General features: G+C 32.8%; 1 protein-coding gene across 4 annotated transcripts in view; it reads right to left on the reverse strand.

Moving 5' to 3' along the window:
* Positions 1-25,855, reverse strand: part of LOC127718891 (voltage-dependent L-type calcium channel subunit beta-1-like) — a 66,140-nt gene that overhangs the window by 13,944 nt on the left and 26,341 nt on the right. Inside the window, exons 1-5 of one of the 4 annotated variants that reach the window (XM_052224973.1) lie at positions 23,028-24,542; positions 21,795-21,865; positions 6,823-6,936; positions 3,257-3,379; positions 16-161 (exon numbers count right to left, since the gene is read on the reverse strand). In XM_052224973.1, the coding sequence (XP_052080933.1) occupies positions 16-161; positions 3,257-3,379; positions 6,823-6,936; positions 21,795-21,865; positions 23,028-23,043 (470 nt within the window). In that variant the 5' untranslated portion in view covers positions 23,044-24,542. Of the gene's footprint in view, positions 1-15; positions 162-3,256; positions 3,380-6,822; positions 6,937-7,938; positions 8,393-18,031; positions 18,911-21,794; positions 21,866-23,027; positions 24,543-25,855 lie in introns of those variants that run through there. The other 3 variants (XM_052224976.1, XM_052224972.1, XM_052224975.1) reach the window with 3 other exon arrangements.

The following is a 25,855-nucleotide window of genomic DNA, read 5'->3' on the forward strand; positions in this document are numbered from 1 at the left end:
TTCTATGAATCTTACGCTGTGTAAAGTTTTGCACCACGTCCACCGGCTGTTCCAGGCTGCTGTTGAACTTTCATATTTTCTAGTTTGGCAGGACTTGGTATAAATCCAACAGGACAACCCTCTTTTACCAGACGACCTATCCACCATTCATTGTTAAATTTCTAATAAAAAATGAAGTTATTGCTTTACTTTTTAATTTATAAAAACAAGAAGATGAGTCCATATGAAACCATGCCCAGCTCACATTATATTTTCATCTGCAATTAACCATGGAATCTTGGTCTAAACTGTAATATGGCATATATTCTATAAAGGTCACTTCATAACGAATATGTGTAGAAAGTTTTAAGTTGATTGTGACCATAACTTCATGGTTAACAACCTTAAACTAAAACTTTACACTAGGACAGACGATGAGTGGACACACAGCCTAGAAAATATAATAGTAATACTCCCCTTTACTATTGTAGGTGGGGCATAAAATGCATAGCTATCATATCATCAATTATATATAATAAACTGTTAACACAGAGATATGTCTCGCCTATTTGTTATTTTGATTATGCAAATGTTGAAATTAAAATAGCAATACTTTAACATGTAAGTTATGCAAATATTCAAAGTGAATGAACCATGACTAAACAATCTCCATGGACATGAGAAGTGCCAATGCTAATACAACTGCATACCAAATACCATTGACTTTTCATAAGTCGTTCCTTTTAAACAAACCTAAACACAAACATTAACTTGTAAACTATGTAAAAATTTCAAAGTCAATGAACCATGATGAGGGGGTGGGGCTATAGAAATCTACATGGAAATGAAACTTGCAAATGCCAATACATTTGAAAACCAAATATCATTGACTTAACATTAGTGGTTCATCTTAAACTTACCTAATCACAAACTAATACATGTAAACTAAGCAAAAGTTTCAAATTCAATAGACCATGACTGAGGAGTAAGAACCAAATATTCTCCATAAAAATGAGATGTGCTAATGCTTATACAACTGCATACCAATTATCATTGACCTACCACTAACGGTTCCCCTTAAACTGACCTAAACCCAAATTATACATATCAACTAAGCAAATGTTTCAAAGTCAATAGACCATGATTGAGGGGGCGGGACCAAATAATCTCCATGGAAATAAGATATGCCAATGATTATACAACTGCATACGAAATATCATTGACCTACCACTAGTGGTCCCCATAAACTGACGTAATCACAAACTAATACATGTAAACTAAGCAAAGTTTCATAATTCAATAGACCTTGACTGAGGGGGCGGGGCCAAAAAATAACCATGGTAATGAGATGTGCCAATGCTAATACAACTGCATACCAAATATCATTGACCTACCACTACTGGCACTAGTGTTTCACCATAAACTAGACCTAATCACAAACTAATACATTGTTGACGACGCCGCTGCTGACGCCAGAAACAGCATACCTATGTCTCGCTTTTTGACTCCGTCAAAGTGAGATAAAAAAATTATAGGACAACACAGTTCAATTTAATTTCTATGAAACTGACGATCCTAATAAATAATTCACATTTGCTTGAATGCCTGGAATAGTTCATGATAATACATAGGACAGTATTCATATGTAACCAAGTGCAGACTTAATGCAGGAGGATGCAATCAATATCAACTAATAAACATCTTCTCATTGCCATCTATAATATGCTATGTTCAAACTGAAACTGACAGCTCTATTAGCTTAATCAATGACTTGAATATGATGTTAAATTTAACATCAGACATTGTCAGACAGGGAAAATTCTCAAAATAAACAGTTCATGTTAATGTAAGGCAACTTTGAAAATCTTCAATCTACACTGGTAAGTGAAGTTTACAACAAACAAGCTGGTTCTATATACACAATGACAATTTTTACTTTGTTGTCCTTCAGCAAAACTATTCCAGAATTTGATTCATTGTTGACACATTTTCAGTTAAATCTAAATCAAAATCAGCTTTTTAATGTTGTTACGTCAAAAGTCTAAATCTTTACAATATTTGAATTCAGTAGAAAAAAACATTGTAGTATTTTTCAATAAAATAACTTCAAAACAAAGGCTTTCAGAAAATGTAATTTCTACCTCATTCCTGATAGCACAATTTGACTGTGAAGTCATTAGGAAATATAGTCAATAAATAGGCAATACATCAGGAAAAGTTTGGCTCATTTAACACAAAGAGCGCATCCCTCACCGCCATAGCTATGTAATCCAAGAAAAGGAAATATCTTAAACAAAAACTGCTGCATTTTATTGAAGTAAAATTGATTCAAAATTTTCTGGACATGCTATATGGAAAAATGTATGGAGTTGGCTCCACTAGGTGTCTTTTCTATTACTGTGAATTCATTTATTTTTGTGGGTACCAATTTTTGTGGATTAGGAAAAATGTATTTTTAGATATATTTGATTTCATTTTGCCAAAGTCTACATATCGTTTGGTAAATTTGTACTTCTTCAAACAATTTAAATTTGTGGTTGACCTAATACTGCCAAATCAACAAAAAATGGTATCCTACAAATACTGAATCCACTATTGTAGTATTAGAATGTTTGTGATTGGGTTGCTGCTTCATGAATGTTCATTTTTTATTCATATATGTAATAAATAATCATGCACAGCTTTTACTGTTTTTTTATTAATTTTTTTAAATGTGTAATATTATATATGTGTATGCCTTTAATGCAATACACACAACTGTTATGTACATGTAATGAAGTGCAGACTGTGTCTGAGAATCAATAATTAGTTAACAATGGCTGAAACAGTGATGTTATTGATTTCTATAATAGAGTACATCCAGTTCAGGTGCAGTAGGATAAGTTAATGCTCTGATAAGAGAACCCTGAACAATTTACAACATACACATAGCATTAGCAGTGTGCTGCTTAATCCATATCTGTACACAGTTTTATAGTTATATAACCATTATTAGTCAATGATTATGGAAAGGAACTTATACACTTTGCTTTCAATAAAATTTACAAATAATTTATCAGCCAAAATTTGCAGATTAAGGCAATTAAACCATACAAAAGTCACTATTTAATGAGGGATGATAATAGTTATGTAATGGCAGTGGTATGAGCCAAGAAATACCAAACAATTAAGATTTCATTCTTAACAGCTGACCAAAATAAATGAAGCTAAGATTTGTTAAAGATATATCACATTTATTAGTTACTGCATACTGAAGGAACATGTAAACATTATTTACCTCTTTTATATGTAAGAAATCTTTAACATCGAAATTAACATGGTGGTCATGTACTGGACAATCCATATCACCCGAGCCATTGTATGCTACGTTGGTACGAACCGCAAAAGCAACTGGTTTTGTCTACAATTAAAAAAGTTATAAGGTGGAAAATGTTTTGTTTATATTGTTCACTTTTTTTTGAACAGTTGGGGCAAGTATGGACACAACATTCAAGCTTGATACAGCACTGAATTTGGATTGTAATTAAATATTTGACACAGCATAGGTTTCTGACACAGAATGAATGTGGTCTAAGAACTTAAAAAATTTTAATTTACCTATTCAAACCATATCATTATTATTTGCTTTTATATATAAATCAGAAATAACCAATTAAAAATGGAAAATTTTAAAGAAAAAACAAAAAAAAAATCCCCCCCCCCCCAAATTTTTTGAACCGCCTTATGATTCATCACCCCCAAACTCAATCCCAGCCTTCACTTTGTGGTATGGTACCTTGCAGTACAATTTCAGAGAGATCCATACACTTGAACACAAGTTATTGTCTGGAAACTAGAAAAATGTTTATTTTTGGCCCCTTATTCCTTAACGTTTTGGGCAATTACCCCCAAACTCAATTCCAGCTTTCCCTTTGTGAAATGGAACTTTGTAGTACAATTTCATGAAGATCCATACACTTACACACAAGTTATTGTCATGAAACTAGAAGAATGCTTGTTTTTTGCCCCTTTTTGGCCTCTAATTCCTAAAATTTGGAGGCAATTACCCCAAAAATCAATCCAAGCATTCCCTTTGTGATATGGAACCTTGTGGTACAATGTCAGAGAGATCCATACACTTACACACAAGTTATTGTCATGAAACTAGAAAAATGCTTGTTTTTTGCCCCTTTTTGGGCCCCTAATTCCTAAAATTTTGAGGCAAGTACCCCCAAAATCAATCCCAGCATTCCCTTTGTGATATGGAACCTTGTGGTACGATGTCAGAGAGATCCATACACTAACACACAAGTTATGTCTGGAAGTTACAAAAATGCTTATTTTTGTCCCCTTTTTGGCCCCTAATTCCTTAACTGTTGGTACCATAACCCCCAAAATCAATCCCCACCTTCCTATTGTGGTATTGAACCTTATGGTAAAATTTCATAGAGATCCATTCACTTAAACTAAAGTTAGAGTGCGAAAACCAATGTGTCTTCGGACGACATCGACGACGCCAACGTCATACCAATATACGACCGCAAAATTTTTAAAAATAAAATAAAAACCTACAATAACTTAGACCTACGGATTGGTGTTTGCTTAATGTTTAATGCGTATTTTGAATCAAAGTGACAAATATTTAATGCATATTCCAATCGGTAGCAAATATTTAGTGCATATTTGAATCACAGTAACAAATATTCAATGCATATTCCAATCACAGTTATAAATATTTGTTATGCATATTCAATTCATAAACATGTAGCTATATATAGGTATGATTCAAAATGTGGGTAGACTACCACTGAAGGACAATTTTTTAAAGTCATTAATGGGACACGTCCTTGGTGGTCTTATTGAACATAATGAAACAAAATACAGTAGATAGGACTTATAATTATACCTGATGATTCAAAATCTGTAGCCATGTTATACCCAACAGGAAGTAAAAATAGGAGATATAATTATTGACAGGGAAATTTGAGCAACTCAATGAAAATTAGAAAAAAAATCAGGAAACAAAAAAAAACATTGACTAATGAACCATTAAAAATGGGCATTGGTCAGACAATACATGCCTGACAGATATATGTTCACCTTGACATAATTCATACACCAGATATAGTTGTTTGATTGATTGATGTTTAATGCCATTTTCAGCACTATTGGCTAATTCGTGACAGACAGTTTTTATTGGTGGAGGAAGCCAGAACTCACCATCTCAGTATTGACAGGCTAGTGATACAGTAGTTGGACTACTTACACCACTTGGCCACCGATATAATATATATATATATCTATAACAGACATAACCAGGAAAATTAACATTGTCATTGACCAATGAACCATAGAAATGAGGTAAAAGTCAAATGAATGCTGCCAGAAAGACATGTTCACCTTATAATTATAAAATACACCAAATATAGTTGACCTATTGCTTATAGTATCTAGACCAAACCAAAAAACTTAACATTGATCAAAGAACCATAAAAAGGAGATCATGGTCAGATGAAAACTGGAGAATGACATGTGCACATTACAATAATTCCATACACCAAATATAGTTGACCTACTGCTTATAGTATCTGATAAATGGACCTAATAACATAACTTTTACCTTGATCACTAATCCATGAAATGCAGTCAAATATTATTATTGTCCAATTACCCATAATAAGTGAGAAACTCACATGACAAATAAACTGTTATCACAGAGATATGTCTCCCCTTTTTGTAATTTTGATAATGCAAATGTTGAAATTAAAATAGCAATACTTTAACATGTAAGTTATGCAAATATTCAAAGTCGATGAACCATGACTGAAGGTACATGGCTAAACAATCTCCATGGAATGAGATGTGCCAATGCTAATACAACTGCATACCAAATACTATTGACTTATTATAAGTCGTTCCCTTTAAACTAACCTAAACACAAACATTAACTTGTAAACTATGTAAAAATTTCAAAGTCAATGAACCATGATCAGGGGTGGGGCTATATAATCTCCAAATCTGGAAATAATACTTGCAAATGCCAATAAATTTGCATACCAAATATCATTGACTTAACAGCAGTTCATCTTAAACTGATCTAATCACAAACTAATACATGTAAACTAAGCAAAAGCTCAGAGTAAATAGACCATGACTGAGGGGGAGGGGCCAAATATTCTCCATGGAAATGAGATGTGCTAATGCTTATACAACTGAACACCAATTAACATTGGCCTACCACTAATGGTTCCCCTTGAACTGACCTAATCACAAACTAATACATGTTAACTTAGCAAAATTTTCAAAGTCTATAGACCATGACTAAGGGGGCAGGGCCAAATAATCTCCATGGAAATGAGATATGCCAATGCTTATACAACTGCATACCAAATATCATTGACCTACCACTAGTGGTTCCCCATAAATTGACCTAATCAGGGCCAAATAATCTCCATGGTAATGAGATGTGCCAATGCTAATACAACTGCATACCAAATATCATTGACCTACCACTAGTGGTTCACCATGAACTAGACCTAATCACAAACTAATACATTGTCACCACCGCCGTCGCCGCCACCAACACCGGAAACAGCATATCTATGTCTCGCTTTTTAACTCCGTCAAGGCGAGACAAAAAACCATACTTATATTATACTTACAAGCAGTATGAATATACCATTGTTTTATAAAAATTGTTTACTCCACTGCAGGATTGTAATCCCTAAACAAGGAGAAACAGAAACCAAAAAGTCAAATAAGACTAGGAATGCCTGGGGGTAGGAAAAACCTTAATCGTTTCCAAAAATTCCACATTTTATAAACAGTAAATTTACACAAAATGAGCATTTCAATGATATTCACCTTTGCTTTTGTCAGTTGTTCCAAAGCCTGCCTTGTGGTTTCCCTTCTGAGGGCCTCTCTGTCGTCCTGAAGTGAAATGTCTGAGTCTTGACTGTAGTTGGAATCAGCAGAACCCTGAAAGATAAAAATATTGTCATTATATTGATAAAACATAAAGTAACTGCTCATAATGCAAACTTCAAGACAGAACTATCTTAATTAATAAGACCTTCTAAATTCTATATTCCACAAGTCAGCTCACAGGTAAAACAATAGATAGGACAAATATTGTTTTCTTACAAGCAGTATGAATATACCATTAAATGTTTGTTATTAAATTAAAGATAAACATGAGTATATTTTACCCTTAGTCACTCATTCATAGGTTAGATTTTACCCCTAGTCACTCATTCATATGTTAGTTTTTACCCTTAGTCACTCATTCATAGGTTAGATTTAACCCTAGTCACTCATTCAAATGTAAGATCTTACCCTTAGTCACTCATTCAAAGGTAATATTTTATACTTAGTCACTCATTTATATGTAAGATTTTACCCTTAGTCACTAATTCATAGGTAAGATTTTACCCTAGTCACTCATTTAAATGTAAGATTTTACCCTAGTCACTCATTCAAATGTAAGAAATTAACCTTAGTCACTAATTCATAGGTAAGATTTTACCTTTAGTCACTCATTCATAGGTAAGATTTTACCCTTAATCACTCATTCATAAGTAAGATTTTATGATTTTACCCTTAGTCACTCATTTATAGGCAAGATTTTATCCATAGTCTCTCATTCATAGGTGTGATTTTACCCTTAGAAACTCATAAGAAGGTCAGAATTTTTCAATTTAAATATCATATACATTGTATTTTTAACTTGATCAATCTTAATTTGAAGATGAATGGTAAAACCATTTGTAACAACGTGATGCAGTCACAACCAGATTATCTAGATAGAGACCACTTATCCTGTTAAATAAGGATTTGAAGCAGTCACAATCACATTATCTAGATAGAGGCCTCTTATCAAGATAACAATTTGAAGCAGTCACAACCTGATTATCTAAACAGAGGCCACTTATCTAGATAAACAATGTCACATACAAACTGTCATCACCCCCAAAGACTTACCTGTGATATTGAAGATGAACTATCTAACAAATTATACTGATCCTGTGACTGAAGTTTAACAGCAACCATAATATGACAAGTCACTTAAAATATTCTAAAAAATGTTCATTATCTCCCTTTTCTCTTTTGGTGAATTTCCTGTTCCTAGTCAAATTTCTAGGAAAATACACTAAAATACTAAAAGACTGTTGTAATTTGCTTTAGATTTGAAATACAATGACAACTTGTCTGCATTTAATCACTATCTGTTGAGTCAGTCATTGCTTAATCAAATATCCTATACATCACTTCCAGTTTTTTGCTCAACAAAGTCAATACAATCAAATTCTAGAAATTTCTACAACAAGTTTATTTAAGTCCTTAATAAATAGATATCATCGAACACTAAGCATTTGCAATCTGGTTTACAAATATTTAAACACTGCACAAATTCTCCTGTGATTACAGTTAATATTATGTATCTCCTTGTTTCCATAGAACACCAAAGTCAAAACAGAAATGCATTTCACTGTATTTGTTGATTTTCCAATAAATTCCTCAGATCACTCAATGTGAAACATTACACAAAATAATATGCATACACAAAATCATCAGTTTCATATTGATTTTTAGAAAAATCTATGAATCATTACTTGTCTACACTCAATCAAACACAAATATTCACAATCAAACATGTCATTTTCTCTCTATTGTCATTTTTAATCAAGTCAAACTCTCTCGAGACTTCCATCCATTCTTTTATTCCTTCCTCTGAATAAACAGATCAATGTCAACCAAGGGAGATAATCATATATAATCAATTGGAAAAGTTGATTAAATAATGATTGAAACCTCAGATGCACACCCACAATGGACATATTAACACTTTGTCCAACAACAGACACAGCAGAACAAAAAACTGTTGGGAAAACATAGAATTGATTCAATTACAGCTATTATAACCAACACAGATTCAATGTCCATACATTACTACCACTGAATATAACCTAACACAGATTCAATGTCCATACATTCCTACCACCGAATATAAATATAACCTAACACATATTCAATGTCCATACATTCCTACCACTGAATATAAATATAACCTAACACAGATTCAATGTCCATACATTCCTACCACTGAATATAAATATAACCTAACACAGATTCAATGTCCATACATTCCTACCACTGAATATAAATATAACCTTACTCAGATTCAATGTCCATACATTCCTACCACTGAATATAACCTAACACAGATTCAATGTCCATACATTCCTACCACTGAATATAACCTAACACAGATTCAATGTCCATACCACTGTCAACAGGAATAATAATTTTTCTAATAATTCCTTTCACAGCAAAAAGGCTTACTCCCTTTTACTCATTTTGTCCTTGTAGTTTTTTCATATAAAAGCTGTTATTAAATTTTTTTTCCTCTTATTTTTTTATTTCTGTAGTTTACTGCTTATGAACAATTTAGGCAGGTTTGGGGGTTCGTTTTTCAATCCCTGGTGTGGCAGTAGATATCATTATAAATATTTCCTTATTCATGCATATATGTTAACCTTTATATGCAATTAAATTTGCAGTTAACCTTCATCTGTCTACAAATCTATTTAGTGATAGTATAAATAGAGCATTTTCATGAGTCAAATCATAATTTGACGTTAAAATTATTTTCTCCCGCTTGCGAAATTTACTGGTCCTCAAAATAATACTTTGTCAATCTTATTTTTTAGTAAGAAGTTTAACCCAATTTTATCCAAATTTATTGACCAAAATCCCTGTTAAAAAGGGCATTTCATTTTGCAGGAGGAATTCAATAATAACATGTATTTGTACCTGTAAATCAGCATCCTACACTTAGTACTTAGTAGCTTTAGTCATCTATGGAAAGGGAAACCCTATATGTCTTGTATGGAAAGTTTATCTTGCATAATTAATTAATCTATTTTGTTAGGAATATGATACATAAATATTTAATTGTGGTTTATTCTGAATCATATTGCTTATATTATTCATATAGCCATTCTAGAATAAATATATAAAATCAAAGAGGAAGTTCAATGAAGAATTCTGCACTGCAACATTAAAATTAGGTCATCCCCAATGAAATGGCACACATATGGTTATGTGACAATGTTCACAAATGGATGCCTTGACAGAAGAAAATCAATATCTCAAAGTCAATAGAACTGGGGAGAATATCTTGAAAATCAATCACCAGTAAACATATCCTGCATAGTACAGTGCATAGAAATCTCTGGGGATCCATATGTCTATAAATGGAGGATCCCTCTTCAAATAGCAACATCTGAGGTCGTTTGTCTACAAATGAGAGGCCCTTATTTTCACAAATTAAAAATATAGTAAAATAAGAAGGTCCATTTGTCCATAAACTTGAGGCTCCTTCTTTTGTCAAATAAAATATATACATAGTAATATCCGGGGATCAATTTGTCTATAAACTAGAGGATCTGTTTCTAAAATATAATATGAAGTAATATAGTGGGGTCCGTTTGACCATAAACTAAAGGCTATTTCATTAGTTCGTGAGTAAAAAACATCGAAATTTATAACAGTTAAAGAATATTGTGCAAACAGCCATAAACATAAAAGGTCTCCTTAAGTCTTCATCCGTTGCTGCATAGTAAGATGCTAAAAAACGACGATTTACGAATAAAATGTCCAATTATAGTTGTCAAATCCATGAGTAAATACATAAACCTTAGCCGTTGTGTATTTTAAATTCATTCAAGATAAAATGAAAATGTTCACTCAAAAAAATGTAAATAGCTTTTTATTTTCTAATTGTGTATTTTTTGTGTATTGGTCGGCTTCGTTCTCTATTGTGTTTTCTCATGTTTTTTTTCTGATAATTGAAGAAAGAGTCCAATATTTATAATTTTGTATTAAATTAAAGTTTTGACTTGAACATTTAAAGCTCAAAATCATTTAATGACTTTAATAAATTAGTATTCTTGAAGACCGTACTTTGACCTATAATGGTTTACTTTTATAAATTTTGACTTGGATGGAAGGTTGTCTCATTGGCACTCATACCACATCTTCATATATCTTTTCAATTTAATGTCCATGTTGTAAGAAATAGGCCTCAGGAAATAGCAGTTAAATAAGGGAATACATTTGTATATTCCCGGCAAATAATGACAAATAACAAATTCGGTTATTATGTATACATGTATGTAAATTGTATAATCATTACAACTGTATATTACTGCTTATGTTTATAATCTCATTTGACAAATTTCGACTGTCCAGGTGATGTTCACAGCACGAACTGCTTGTAATAAATGACACATTATCACTGTGACCAATCGATAATATACTCCTCTGGGTATATTTTAATATGACTATATCTTAATAAATTTATGTTATTTAAACATGTGTTACTAAAATCAAAGTAAATTCAATAACATTAGTACATGTTCATAAATGTGTGACCTTCTGGTTATCAAGGTGAACCTGTATTCTAAAACCACCTATTTTAAGAGTACACCTTTGCCTACTGCCTTGGTTGATCTCGTAAATCTTATCATGCTAAATTGTTGCCCCAAATTTGGCCATCTAGTGCTAAAAACATCAAATTCAAAATTTTTGGTCATATTTCTTGACCTGCATGACCTAGGGATGCTGATATATGCAACTAACTGTAAACTGTATAGTAATGGCCTAATGGGCAGTAATCTGTTCTCTTACATACCTGGCATTTAGTTACCAAGGACAGATATTAGCTGTTTTACACAAGGGGCAATTATTGTACCAGTATATTGCTTTACACCAGGACAGATTTTTTTGTTTTACATCAGTGACAGATATTTTACATTTTACACGAAGGACAGATATTTTATTTTGTATGCCATGGTCAGATATTGGGTGTTTTACGTTAATATTAAATATCTAAAACGATACACCATGCAAGATATTGGGCCATGGACAATAATATATCTACAGGCGACAAATGTGCTATTTTTTGTGGAAAGTACTTGTCAACATATATTTAGGTGATATTGTTTAGTTTGAAATAAAATACCTTTAAACTGACCTTTCATGCATGATGAAAAATTACATTCAATTTTCATTAACAGCTTGTAATTTCCAGAAAACTTTAACCAGCAAATTCAAGAAACCAGAAAATAATTGTTGACAACTGGCAACATGGCATCAAACAAAACGTAAGATAACACACCAATGTAATGAAAGTCACAATAAAACAGTAGTACAAAGTGTCATTTTTTATTCAAGTAATTCAACTGACCTCATGTAAATTTTTCTGACTTTGGGTGAATGTTAAGTCAATCCTTGATGTTTTCTCAAGTTTTGACATTCATCAATGAATGACACCAAAAACTGTCATTTACTGAAAAAAGTCCAAGTATCACTTCACAGCAACATTGTAGATGTAGCCTTAAATGGTGTCAGAAAAAAACTGTCCCTACATCCATGTGCCTACATGTACACTAAATCAGCCTTAATCGGGTCAGTTACTGGTCACAAACTGACCCTGCATCCATGTACCTTCTCTAAATCACATTTAATGGCAAAGTTTGTCTAACAACCAGAGTTGGAACTCAAGTTACTCCAGTTACACACAAACTATTTCGTTTCCTATCAGTGTACAAACCCGACGCTACATTTAGCTACCTAATGGACAGGGTGGCAGGAGTAACAAATAAAATGCTTCGCTGAGCACAGCCAAATATGACTGCAGAGGTCAAACCCTGAACAGTTGGGGCAAGTTTGGACACAATATTCAAGCTTGATACTGTCTGAATTTGGATTGTGATCAAATTTTTGACATAATATAGGTTTCTGACACAAAATAAATGTGGTCAAAGATCTTAAAACTTTGAAATGGCACATTTAATTTACCTAGAATGGTCTGATATCCAAAATCTAACAACATGGTTAGATTCAGCATATAAAAAAACACCAAAAATTTAATTTTAGTTGAAATCAAACAAAGTTTAATTTTAGACCCTTCAAACCTTAATATGGACTAAATTGAAAACAAAATAATAAACTGCTTCGCTGAGCGCAGCTGGATACGCCCGCAGAGGTCCAACCCTGAACAGTTGGGGCAAAAATGGTCACAATATTCAAGCTTGATACTGTCTGAATTTGGATTGTGATCAAATTTTTGACATAATATAGGTTTCTGACACAAAATAAATGTGGTCAAAGATCTTAAAACTTTGAAATGGCACATTTAATTTACCTAGAATGGTCTGATATCCAAAATCTAACAACATGGTTAGATTCAGCATATAAAAAAACACCAAAAATTTAATTTTAGTTGAAATCAAACAAAGTTTAATTTTAGACCCTTCAAACCTTAATATGGACTAAATTGAAAACAAAATAATAAACTGCTTCGCTGAGCGCAGCTGGATACGCCCGCAGATGTCCAACCCTGAACAGTTGGGGCAAAAATGGTCACAATATTCAAGCTTGACACAGGTCTGAATTTGAATTGTAATTAAATATTTGACATATTATAGGTTTCTGAATAAATGTAGTCAAAGAACTTGAAATTGGTTATAGGAATTGAATTTATATTCAATTAAAGATTTCTTGCAGTTGTGCAATACACTGACTGTGCTGTTGCGCAGTACTTAGTAAATCTGTTGTCAGACTTTAAAGTTCAATTTCTTCTTAATGTCATATTTGAAATTTATGAAAATCAATAGGGAGATTACATCAATAGCTATAAATAATTCACCAAAGTTTCATGAGAACTGCTGAAAGCATTTTTGAGTTATTGTCCAAAAACTGGAAAATCCCCCCTTTTTTAATGAATAAAACCCCATAACTCAGAAAAGTCCAACTTATAACATTCTAAAGAGAGATAAACAATTCACCAAAGTTTCATGAGAACTGCTGAAAGCATTTCTTAGTTATTGTTTGAAAACTGGAAAATCACCCTTTTTTTATGAATAAAACCCTGTAACTCGGAAACGTAAAATCTAAAATTTATAAAAATCGAAAGGGGGCTCATGTCAATAGATATAAAAAATTCACCAAAACTTCTTGCAAGTTGGTGAAAGCATTCTTGAGTTAATGTCGGAAAACTGGAAAATTCCCCCTTTTTTAATGAATAAATCTCCAAAACTCTGAAACGGTAAATCTGAAATTTATAAAAAACGAAAGGGAGCTCACGTCAATAGATATAAACAATTCACCAAAGTTTCATGCATATTGGTTAAAACTTTTTTGAGTTAATGTCCGACATGTTGACGACGGACGGACAGATGGTCAACGGTATACCATAATACATCCCGTTAACGGGCGTATAAAAAATCTAAATGCACAATAAGATTCAGCATATCATACAGCCGCAATAATTCAGTTATTGATGAAATCAAACAAAGTTTAATTTTGGACCCTTTTAACCTCAATGTAGACCAATTTAAAAATGGGGCCCAATATCTATAAAAAGCAATACAAGGTTAGAACCCCCAAAAATTAAAGATTTTAAATTGATTCCATTGAAAATGGTTGACAGATTTGTATTTATTTTCAATTGAAGATTTCTTGCTATTGCGTAATACTGTGCAATTTAAGATTTCTTGCTATTGTGCAATACTGTGCAATTGAAGATTTCTTGCTATTGCGCAATACTGTGTTGTTGCCCAATACTGTGCTATTGCGCAATACTGGCCAATTGAAGATTTCTTGCTATTGCGCAATACTGTATAATTGAAGATTTCTTGCTATTGCGCAATGTTGTGCTATTGTGTAATACTGTGCTATTGGGCAATACTGTGCAATCGAAGATTTCTTGCTATTGCGCAATACTATGCTATTGCGCAATACTGTGCAATTGAAGATTTCTTGCTATTGCGCAATACTGTGCTATTGCGCAATACTGGCCAATTGAAGATTTCTTGCTATTGCGCAATACTGTATAATTGAAGATTTCTTGCTATTGCGCAATGCTGTGCTATTGTGTAATACTGTGCTATTGCACAATACTGTGCAATCGAAGATTTCTTGCTATTGCGCAATACTGTGCAACTGAAGATTTCTTGCTATTGCCTAATACAGTGCAATTGAAGATTTCTTGCTATTGCGCAATACTGTGAAATTGAAGATTTCTTGCTATTGCCCAATACAGTGCAATTGAAGATTTCTTGCTATTGCGCAATACTGTGCAATTTAAGATTTCTTGCTATTGCGCAATACTGTGCAATTGAAGATTTCTTGCTATTGCGCAATACTGTGCAATTGAAGATTTTTTGCAATTGCCCAAATTTGTGGTATTGCGCAATACTGTCCAATTGAAGACTTCTTGCTATTGCGCAATACTGTGCAATCATTTGAAATTTCATAAATTTTGAAGACAAAAAATATGAACCCCCAAAAAAATTGGAAAAAAAAAATCCTCCCAAACTTTTTGAACCCCCTCCCCCTTGGAGCAATTACCCCCAAATTAATCACAGCCTTCCCTTTGTGGTATGGAACCTTGTACAATTTTAGAGAGATCCATACACTTAAACACAAGTTACTGTCTGGAAACTAGAAAAATGCTTGTTTTTGGCACGTTTTTTGCCCCTAATTCCTGAACCATCGGAGCAATTATCCCCAAAATCAATCCCAGCCTTCCCTTTCAGATATGGAACCTTGTTGTATAATTTCTGAGAGATCTATATACTAACACACAAGTTATTGTCCGGAAACTACAAAAATGCTTGTTTTTGGCCCCTAATTCCTAAACTGTTGGTACCATAACCCCCAAAATCAATCCCAACCTTCCTTTTGTGATATTGAACCTTCTGGTAAAATTTCTTAGAGATGCATTCACTTAAACTAAAGTTATTGTCCGTAAACCAAATGTGTCTTCGGACGACGCCGACGCAGACGACACCATAGCATTATACGACACAAAAAATGTTTTTCGGTCGTATAAAAAATGGTGTTCAATAAACCGGAGAATGATCCACAGGGATAATTAAACTAATAAAGTTGAAAAAAAAATGTTTCTAAGCAAATTTGCACACAGGTTGCAGCTGGATTATTGACTTAAGCAATATATATGATCCATCATTGGCTGAAGATGCCTTAAATTTTACTTCAAAGTTTTAAAAAATAAATTGGGAATGTGTCCATGGGACACAGATGATGCACCCGCTTGCATATAACCTTATAAAGGGACATAACTCAAGAACTGTAATAGTGACACTACCCAAATGTGTACTTGATCTGAGTTTTATGGTAATAAGCATTGTGTATAAGTTTCATAACATTTGGTAGAGGCAAACTTAAGTCAGAGAATAAAAACGAGGATTTGGCAATTTTTCCATTTGTAAAAGGGGCATAACTCTAGAACAGTAAAAGTGAGGCCATCAAAATTCAAACTTGATCTGTGTTTTGTGGTAATAAGCATTGCACATAAGTTTCATAACATTTGTTTGAGGCCAACTAAAGTTAAAGAACGGAAACGAAAAATTCAGCAATTTTTCCATTTGTAAAGGGGCATAACTCTAGAACGGTAAAAGTGACACCACCAAAATTCAAGTTTTATTTGTGTTTAGTGGTATAAAGCACTGTGCTAATAAGTTTCATAACATTTGGTTAAGGCAAACTAAAGTTAGAGAACTGAAACCAATTTTGAGATGTACGGACTGAAGGATGTACTGACGGACAAGGGTCTAACTTAAAATAATGCCCCCTCCACTACGAGGGGGGGGGGGGGGGGGGGGGGGGGGGGGCATAAAAAGTTGGAATATTTGCACATCAGCACAGGCTTGTAAAATTACTATATTATGGCTTGCAAATAGATGCATTATTGATTGCACAAAGGAGAAAAGTTCTTAACCTAATTTAGTCATTCTTCATCACATGGATGGAAAACTGTATACAATGTATTTGCATAAGCAAAGATAAATTCCATGTTTGCTAGGTAACACAGATAAATTAAAAGTTGTTTTACTGGTGTTATTGGTTTTGTGCCTCCACAGATATTGTTGATGAGATCGGCATGTAAAATCAAAATAAATTTCTTCAAATGTAGTTTTTTCCTATTCAAAAATGTGTTTTAAATTCATCAAGTGTATAGCTCAGTATAACATTTTTAGCAATCCCATTACGCAGCACATAGTCTCGCCCAAGATTTGTCATAAATAAAAGTGAGCATTTCATCCCTGTCTAGTATCCTTGACGTTGATATTTATACCAAAAACATTGGTTTTTGTTGCAGGAACAACATAAGTTCTATCCCATCCATATCGGAATTTACTCTGTAATAGAGCTCGTCATTTGCACGAAGGCTGCCCAAGAATTTACTTGATTACATATACCTACAATAGTCTAGAAAAACTTTGCCAATGGTGTCAGTTCACAAGCTGCCCCTTTATCAATGACCTATCCTGAATTATCCTTAATGGTGTCAGGTCATAAACTGCTACTTCATTCATATACCTACCCTAAATAAGCCTTCATGGTGTCAGGTCATAAACTCCTACTTCATTCATATACCTACCCTAAATAAGCCTTCATGGTGTCAGGTCATAAACTCCTACTTCATTCATATACCTACCCTAAATAAGCCTTCATGGTCTCAGGTCATAAACTCCTACTTCATTCATATACCTACCCTAAATAAGCCTTCATGGTGTCAGGTCATAAACTCCTACTTTATTCATATACCTACCCTAAATAAGCCTTCATGGTGCCAGGTCATAAACTGCTACTTTATTCATATACCTACCCTAAATCAGCCTTCATGGTGCCAGGTCATAAACTGCTACTTTATTCATATACCTACCCTTCACTTTGACCTATCTTGAGTTTTTTTCTCAATTCAGCTCTGCTTTTTAGCTATCCTCCTCATCAACTTATAGTCAGGGAAATACAGTACATACCAGTACAATGTATGTAATGAAAAGCATGATCAGACAGCAAAGTTGGCATATACATTCATCTTACTTGATCATGAAATACCAGTAATTTAAAAAAAAAAAAAAAAAAAAAATAGGGTATGAAGTGTAAAGCATTACATTTTAAAACCAACACCCCCCCCCCCCCTCCCCAAATAACAGGTTCATTGCAACAGGCTTAACAATGTTTAATATGACCTTACCACAAGGGAGTCATTATCGCTGAGTCCTGAAACAACTTTCCTAATCCTTCCCATATCAAGGAGGGGTTCATCCTGCAAAACGTTCCACTTCATTGATACATATCACCATATTAATTCACTTCCTTGGTTGGCAATCTTATTATTCCAGCATGGTTCTGGGACATACTGGCAGATCAGCAACAATGCTCAGTTCAGCGTTTTTTTTTTTTTTTGCAACTTATTACAATTTTTTATCTCAATTTATATATATATGTATATATATAGATACTCAGTGCTATAAATGTCTGTGTTTTTTTAAGCTTTTTTTCCTATAAATTTGAGCGACAGCAATAATACTGAAAAATATCTGTCAAAGAATAGCAATAGTAATGTAGCTATCAATCTTTCCACTTAAATGAATACCCCACAAAAGTAAATATCAACTTTTAAACATCCAATTCATAAAATTACTGATTTAACATAACAACATAGGAAGACATTTAAATATCTGTTAAATTTGTCCTTCATCTGTCTAGGAAACCAGTTAAACAAAATGTAGAGTCATAAATCCTCATTTATACACCATATCCAGCAGTAATTTGTATGAAATACTTCATATATATTCTGGTCCATAGAAATTGAGCCAAAGTTTCCTTCTAACTACAATTTATAACTGTTTATGACTGAATTACATTTGTACAATAGTCTCATCTAACTAATATATACATCACATTCAATATTTTCTCCAATTAGCAGACGACACCATCGTCAACAAAATCTCATCTTGAAAGTGAAAGATGTCCCAGAACATAATATAGAATCAAAATGTCCCCAATTTTACAGCAATTCATCAACAATAGGGTTATTTACGTTTAGACAATGATAATTATTCCTGTCCTTTCCATAATGATGGCTTCAGAAAGGGGAAGTAACACACAAGAAAATCAATACTGAAATTGACATGGCTGGCTGGATCAGAGTAGTTATAAAAAGACATAATTATACAACAATGAATATTATTAATTCATTACTAGCAAATGTCAATATATTTCACAAGTCAGATATTTGTCATGAATAATTCATTTATTTGGTCAAACCATTCATATAATCGCAAAGTTCAAAGGGCAAAAAATCTCAACATGGCAAATCAGGATTTAATGGAACAAAGTATGTTTCTCTTCTGGAAATAAACAGTAAAAAGTATCATTCACAGCCTCTCTTGACTCCAACAGCTGATACAAATCTAATAAGGATGGCTGTATATTTGACAGTAATGTCTATAACATCTAAAGGATATTTTGATGGTTAGTTCAAGGAGTCAAAATATTACATTTTTTCCTTCTGTTTTCATAGAAAGGGTGGATTGGTACGAAGGGGGCAGATGGCACAGGAGGGGTGGGGTGGATGGTGACAGGTGGGTACGAACCAACCCCAGCTGAGAAATAATCATTTTCAGTTTAATTTTCTATCTTAATACGACATTGACAAAACTGTTGATTCATTCAATCATCACTCTTTAGTTACAGCAATCCATCCATACAAACTGGAAGTAAATTTGACTTCATTGTTTTGCTAATTAATGGCAAGCCAGGTCTGCAAAAATGTGTTTTTACAGATTTCTGACAAAACAGTGACCTAGTTTTTACAGACCAGAATTTTCTGGCCATATAATACGTCCTTCAGGCTACCTAGGACCTATACCATTAACATACTAATCATCAAATGACTTGTACCCCATCATATTTACTCAATGTTGACTATTTTAAGGGAAAATATATCATATTCAAGAATTAACAAATAACTCTTACTTAATGTAACAGTCACCAAGCATAGATGTACCCCTGGCATCTTTACATCATTAGGATGCCAAATATTTAGTAAAATGACCCTATGCCATCAATTTGCCATCACAATTACATGAATGAATATTATCATTATTATAACATATGTTAGCAGACAGAGTAATTTCTGTTTCATTTGGAAGATCTCCAATTTTTCTGTAATAATAATTAGCTTAATACGATAAACATGATTGTCCTCGTTTCTGAAATGCCCAGAATTGTACATATGTAAGTTTACATGTAAAGGCTAATCAGGGCCAAATCAAATATCTTCCTAAATTGACCATAAGTCATTCTTTATACATCTGACAGTTATTTGTAACTGATGATTCTTTTTGCTTTAAGTAAATAACTATGGGTCAAAATCCAAGTTTAGCACATATATTAAAAACTTTGAAGAACCAATAAACATGATAAATGTACAATAATTTTTTTACAAATTGTAACATGAATATGTGTCCATAGGACACCAAGCCCTGCTCATCCATTTTTTGTAAACCAATCTTTGTCAACCAGTAATTCAGCATTATATATAAACTTAATAATGAACATATGCAGTACTAAATTTCAAGTTGGTATGACCACAAACTACCTTAAACCAAAACATATCACATTTATATGTTCAATGAACCGTGAAATCTGGGTCAAAATCCTAGGTAAGCACATATATTAAAAAGTTCTTGTCATAATGGAACATGTGTAGTTAGTTTCGAGTTGATTTGACCATAAACTACCCTAAACCAAAACTTTAACCTACCTTAAACCAAAACTTTAACGTGACAGGGGACTCACAGACGGACAGACACACAGACTGGATAACAAAAAGGACCTCTACTGTCCTAGGCAGGACATGAAAACCAAGAGCACACCTTGACAGGCATATAAAATCTTCTGTTGATTAAATCAATTCCAAAGGAATTAATTTTCTCTCCTTTTAGAAAAACTTTATGATTTGACTATAAGAATACTAATATTCTAAATTTCATTATTTGCTGCAACATATAACTAATCTATGCATCAATCAATGGACATAAATCAGTAACTTTTAACTTTTATAAGTAAAACATTTGTTTCCCATACATGATAGGAGATACCATGCTCATGGGTAGTCAAGGTCATTAAACACCTTGGTAGACACCATGCTCATGGGTAGTAAAGGTCGTTAAAAACCTTGGTAGACACCATGCTCATGGGTAGTAAAGGTCGTTAAAAACCTTGGTAGACATCATGCTCATGGGTAGTCAAGGTCATTAAACTCCTTGTAGACACCATGCTCATGGGTAGTCAAGGTCGTTAAACACCTTGGTAGACACCATGCTCATGGGTAGTCAAGGTCGTTAAACACCTTGGTAGACACCATGTTCATGGGTAGTAAAGGTCGTTAAAAACCTTGGTAGACATCATGCTCATGGGTAGTCAAGGTCGTTAAACACCTTGGTTGACACCATGCTCATGGGTAGTCAAAGTCATTTAACTCCTTGTAGACACCATGCAATGCCCTGCTCACACTATTTCATTTCCATGTTCTGTGAACCATGAAATCTAGATCAAAACCCTTATTTGGCATATTTGTTTAAATGTCACACCACAATGAATGTGTGTCAGTGTACAACCTTTCAAACTGATGTGACAACTTCATGATGAACAGCTGCCTTAAATCTAAACTTTAATCTAAAACATTTCAATTTTCAGTGAGCTACAGTAGAATCAGGAAACCCTCATTCAGCATATATTTCAAAAATTTAACTACTATAGTAGAAAGGGCATAAAAAAAACAGTTCCAATTTGAAAAGTGCACTTATAAAATAACATGTCTAGATCTGACATCTGTCCTCTACTCAGACCTAAAATTCTTTGAAGAAAAAACTTTAATCAGACCATCATAACTATTTCAAGCTGAAATAAAACTTTATGCATATTGTATATATATATTAATTTCCTACCTGTTTGACTAGAACATTTGAGGAATCTCTCTTATGAAAGGCTTTATCTGAGGCCATTACATGTACTACATCTGAAATGAAAGAGGAGAAAATACAGTTTTCAGCTTTGATAAAAATTCATACATCAAAAGAATGTAAATGCATTTGGATCACCCCAAATCTGGTAAATCTGGACCATGTGGACACTCAGTTTAAATCATATGAAAATCTCCTTCAAGAGACAATGTACTACAACAAACACTTTCAAAACATTTTAGAAATATCCAATGAAGGTTTGTTAAAAGTTTGTTTTTAGTAATCTGGCCATTTAAAAATTGTTCAAACGATTATGAAGGTCAAATAGATCACAATGACCATCTGCTCAAGTAAAAGCAGATGAGCAAGTACAAATTAATATAACTATCAAGAAGAAGTTATTACCCTATCTGAAAATCTTATTCAAACTATTTATTAAAAGCTTACTGCAATGAGAACTGTATTTTTTTTCTTAGAAATGCAGAGAAAAAAATTTTTTTTTGTATTTCTTTTATAATACAGGTAAAAGCAATTTACTTGAAATGGACAGACACAATGACAGACTAAGTAGTTTCTTCAGGGCAAACATTATAATGATAATAAACTGGGCTCAGTCTTTTGTAACTTTATTACACTATAAATCTCCTAGATTTAAAGATAAAATCAAGTTGAACAAGTACCAGTAGACATACATGATGAACAATTGAATATTCACACATAATGAAAATTTGCATAAAATCAGATATGACATCCAATGTTTTTTTCATGTAATTAAATAAGTATGTATTTTATACAAGTCCTGTATAATTTGAACAATGAACAGTTCACTTCCAAGTAAAAGGGGGGGGTCTAAATAATAAGTAAGATGAGGAAAAAATTGTTGTCTTTGATTATATAATGTATATAACATTATTCAAATCTCCATAAACTTTCAACTATTTTTTCTTGTAAAACATTTTAATACTGTAGTGTAAGATACAGGTAAGCAAACGTTTGTCAATGTTTGTAAAAAAGAAACAATATTTGGTTATTTGTGTCTTTGGGTTGCTGTCTCATTAGGATCTACCCTATATCTCCTTTTATTTGTGTGAATATAACCCCTCTAGCTATTTTGCATCAGTCACTCCCATCTCAAACTTGATCATAATCAAGTCAGGTTTTTGCTGCTGAAAAAAAAACATAAATATTTCAGAAATAAAAATCGTCAAGCGGACTCACCAAAATCTACCGTCATGATATACCTTCATCTATTGTAGATAATTATACACTACAAATCACTACCATCCCATCACATTATCTTATTCACAAATTACACATGGAAATTCCTTAAATTCTCAACTAACTTTCATCACATGAATTTCACATAAAATCCTTAAGAAGTTAAAAACCTTATCCAATTTCGAGGTGAAAAATAATTTTCACACTATTTCACACCTAAATTATCATTATAACTATGTATAAATAAGAAGTGTTCATTAATGAGTACTGTAGTATGTGTGTTGTTTTAATCAGGGGCTCACAACAGGGTAAGTCTGTGAATGCACTAGCCTTATCTGTTACATCAAATTACAAGTAGCAGGAGTGTAATAAAATAATCACATACATTTTTTTACTTGATCATCACCATCATTTAACTGGTAATTTGCCAGTAAACATTTCTTAGTCTTTTTCAATACACTAAAAAACTTAAACCATCAACATGTTCAGAATTGTTTTGGACTTAAAACAAATGTTACTTTGCCATGTTGTTGTTTGACTACAAAACTCTGTACATATGTACATATGTATCACTGTCCTTTGACGACAAAACTCTGTACATATGTATCACTGTCTTTGACTACAACACTCTGTACATATGTATCACTGTCCTTTGACTACAACACTCTGTACATATGTATCACTGTCCTTTGACTACAACACTCTGTACATATGTATCACTGTCCTTTGACTACAACACTCTGTACATATGTATCACTGTCCTTTGACTACAAAACTATGTACATATGTATCACTGTCCTTTGACTACAACACTCTGTACATATGTATCACTGTCCTTTGACTACAACACTCTGTACATATGTATCACTGTCCTTTGACTACAAAACTATGTACATATGTATCACTGTCCTTTGACTACAAAACTATGTACATATGTATCACTGTCCTTTGACTACAAAACTCTGTACATATGTATCACTGTCCTTTGACTACAACACTCTGTACATATGTATCACTGTCCTTTGACTACAAAACTATGTACATATGTATCACTGTCCTTTGACTACAACACTATGTACATATGTATCACTGTCCTTTGACTACAACACTCTGTACATATGTATCACTGTCCTTTGACTACAACACTCTGTACATATGTATCACTGTCCTTTGACTACAACACTCTGTACATATGTATCACTGTCCTTTGACTACAAAACTCTGTACATATGTATCATTGTCCTTTGACTACAACACTCTGTACATATGTATCACTGTCCTTTGACTACAAAACTCTGTACATATGTATCACTGTCCTTTGACTACAAAACTCTGTACATATGTATCACTGTCCTTTGACTACAACACTCTGTACATATGTATCACTGTCCTTTGACTACAAAACTATGTACATATGTATCATTGTCCTTTGACTACAAAACTCTGTACATATGTATCACTGTCCTTTGACTACAAAACTCTGTACATATGTACCACTTTGTTATTTGATTACAAAACTATGTATGAATGTGTCATTTTGTACTTTGATTACAAAACTTTGTTCTAATGTACCAATTTGTCTTTTGACTACAAAACTCTGTACATATGTATCACTGTCTTTGACTACAACACTCTGTACATATGTATCACTGTCCTTTGACTACAAAACTCTGTACATATGTATCATTGTCCTTTGACTACAACACTCTGTACATATGTATCACTGTCCTTTGACTACAAAACTCTGTACATATGTATCACTGTCCTTTGACTACAAAACTCTGTACATATGTATCACTGTCCTTTGACTACAACACTCTGTACATATGTATCACTGTCCTTTGACTACAAAACTATGTACATATGTATCATTGTCCTTTGACTACAAAACTCTGTACATATGTATCACTGTCCTTTGACTACAAAACTCTGTACATATGTACCACTTTGTTATTTGATTACAAAACTATGTATGAATGTGTCATTTTGTACTTTGATTACAAAACTTTGTTCTAATGTACCAACTTGTCTTTTGACTACAAAACTATGTACAATTGTACCACTTTGTCCTCCAACTACAAAATATATTCAATTGTACAACTTTGTCATTTGATTACAAAACTCTATAAATTTATCCCTTTGTCTTCTGACTACAAAACTATGTACATTTGTACCACTTTGTCATTTGATTACAACATTCTATAAATTTATGTCTTTGTCCTCTACTGCAAAATATAAACAATTGTATCAGGTTGTCCTTTGACTATGTCTTAGGACTTCTGTTAAATTTTAGGACAGTATATAACATAAATACATACCTACATACCTACATGTATATCTTGTACAAATTTAAAGTACACTACAACTGGCCGTCACACTATGAACCCTCAACAGTGTTTAATCAAATGGAAAGTATCAATAATATTTACCTACTGAATTATAAAAATAAATACTATTTTACCTTGCAGCAAATTTTGTTTCCACATTAATTTTCTCCTTGAAATTTGTTTTTTATTTTAATTTTTCTCCTTGGAAATTTTTGTTTTTTTATATAATTTTAAGTACATAACTTCCTATTTGATTTCCTCTTTCATTAATAGTTTTGTCCGTAAAAACCTATTATTATCGCCTACCTTGAACAAAGCAATAATTCCACTTTAGAATACATATATATATTTAAACTATAGTTATTTTTAGCAAACTTTATCATGAAACATGACAAACTAGATTTTCTTGTTTTTTATTTTATAGCAGAGTTATATTGTGATATATTTTTATTATTGTAGCAACAGAATAAATTTACAATTTTGTTTAGATGATTATTGAAT

Source organism: Mytilus californianus, unplaced genomic scaffold (assembly GCF_021869535.1).
Source record: "Mytilus californianus isolate M0D057914Y unplaced genomic scaffold, xbMytCali1.0.p SCAF_10, whole genome shotgun sequence".
NCBI lineage: Eukaryota > Metazoa > Mollusca > Bivalvia > Mytilida > Mytilidae > Mytilus > Mytilus californianus.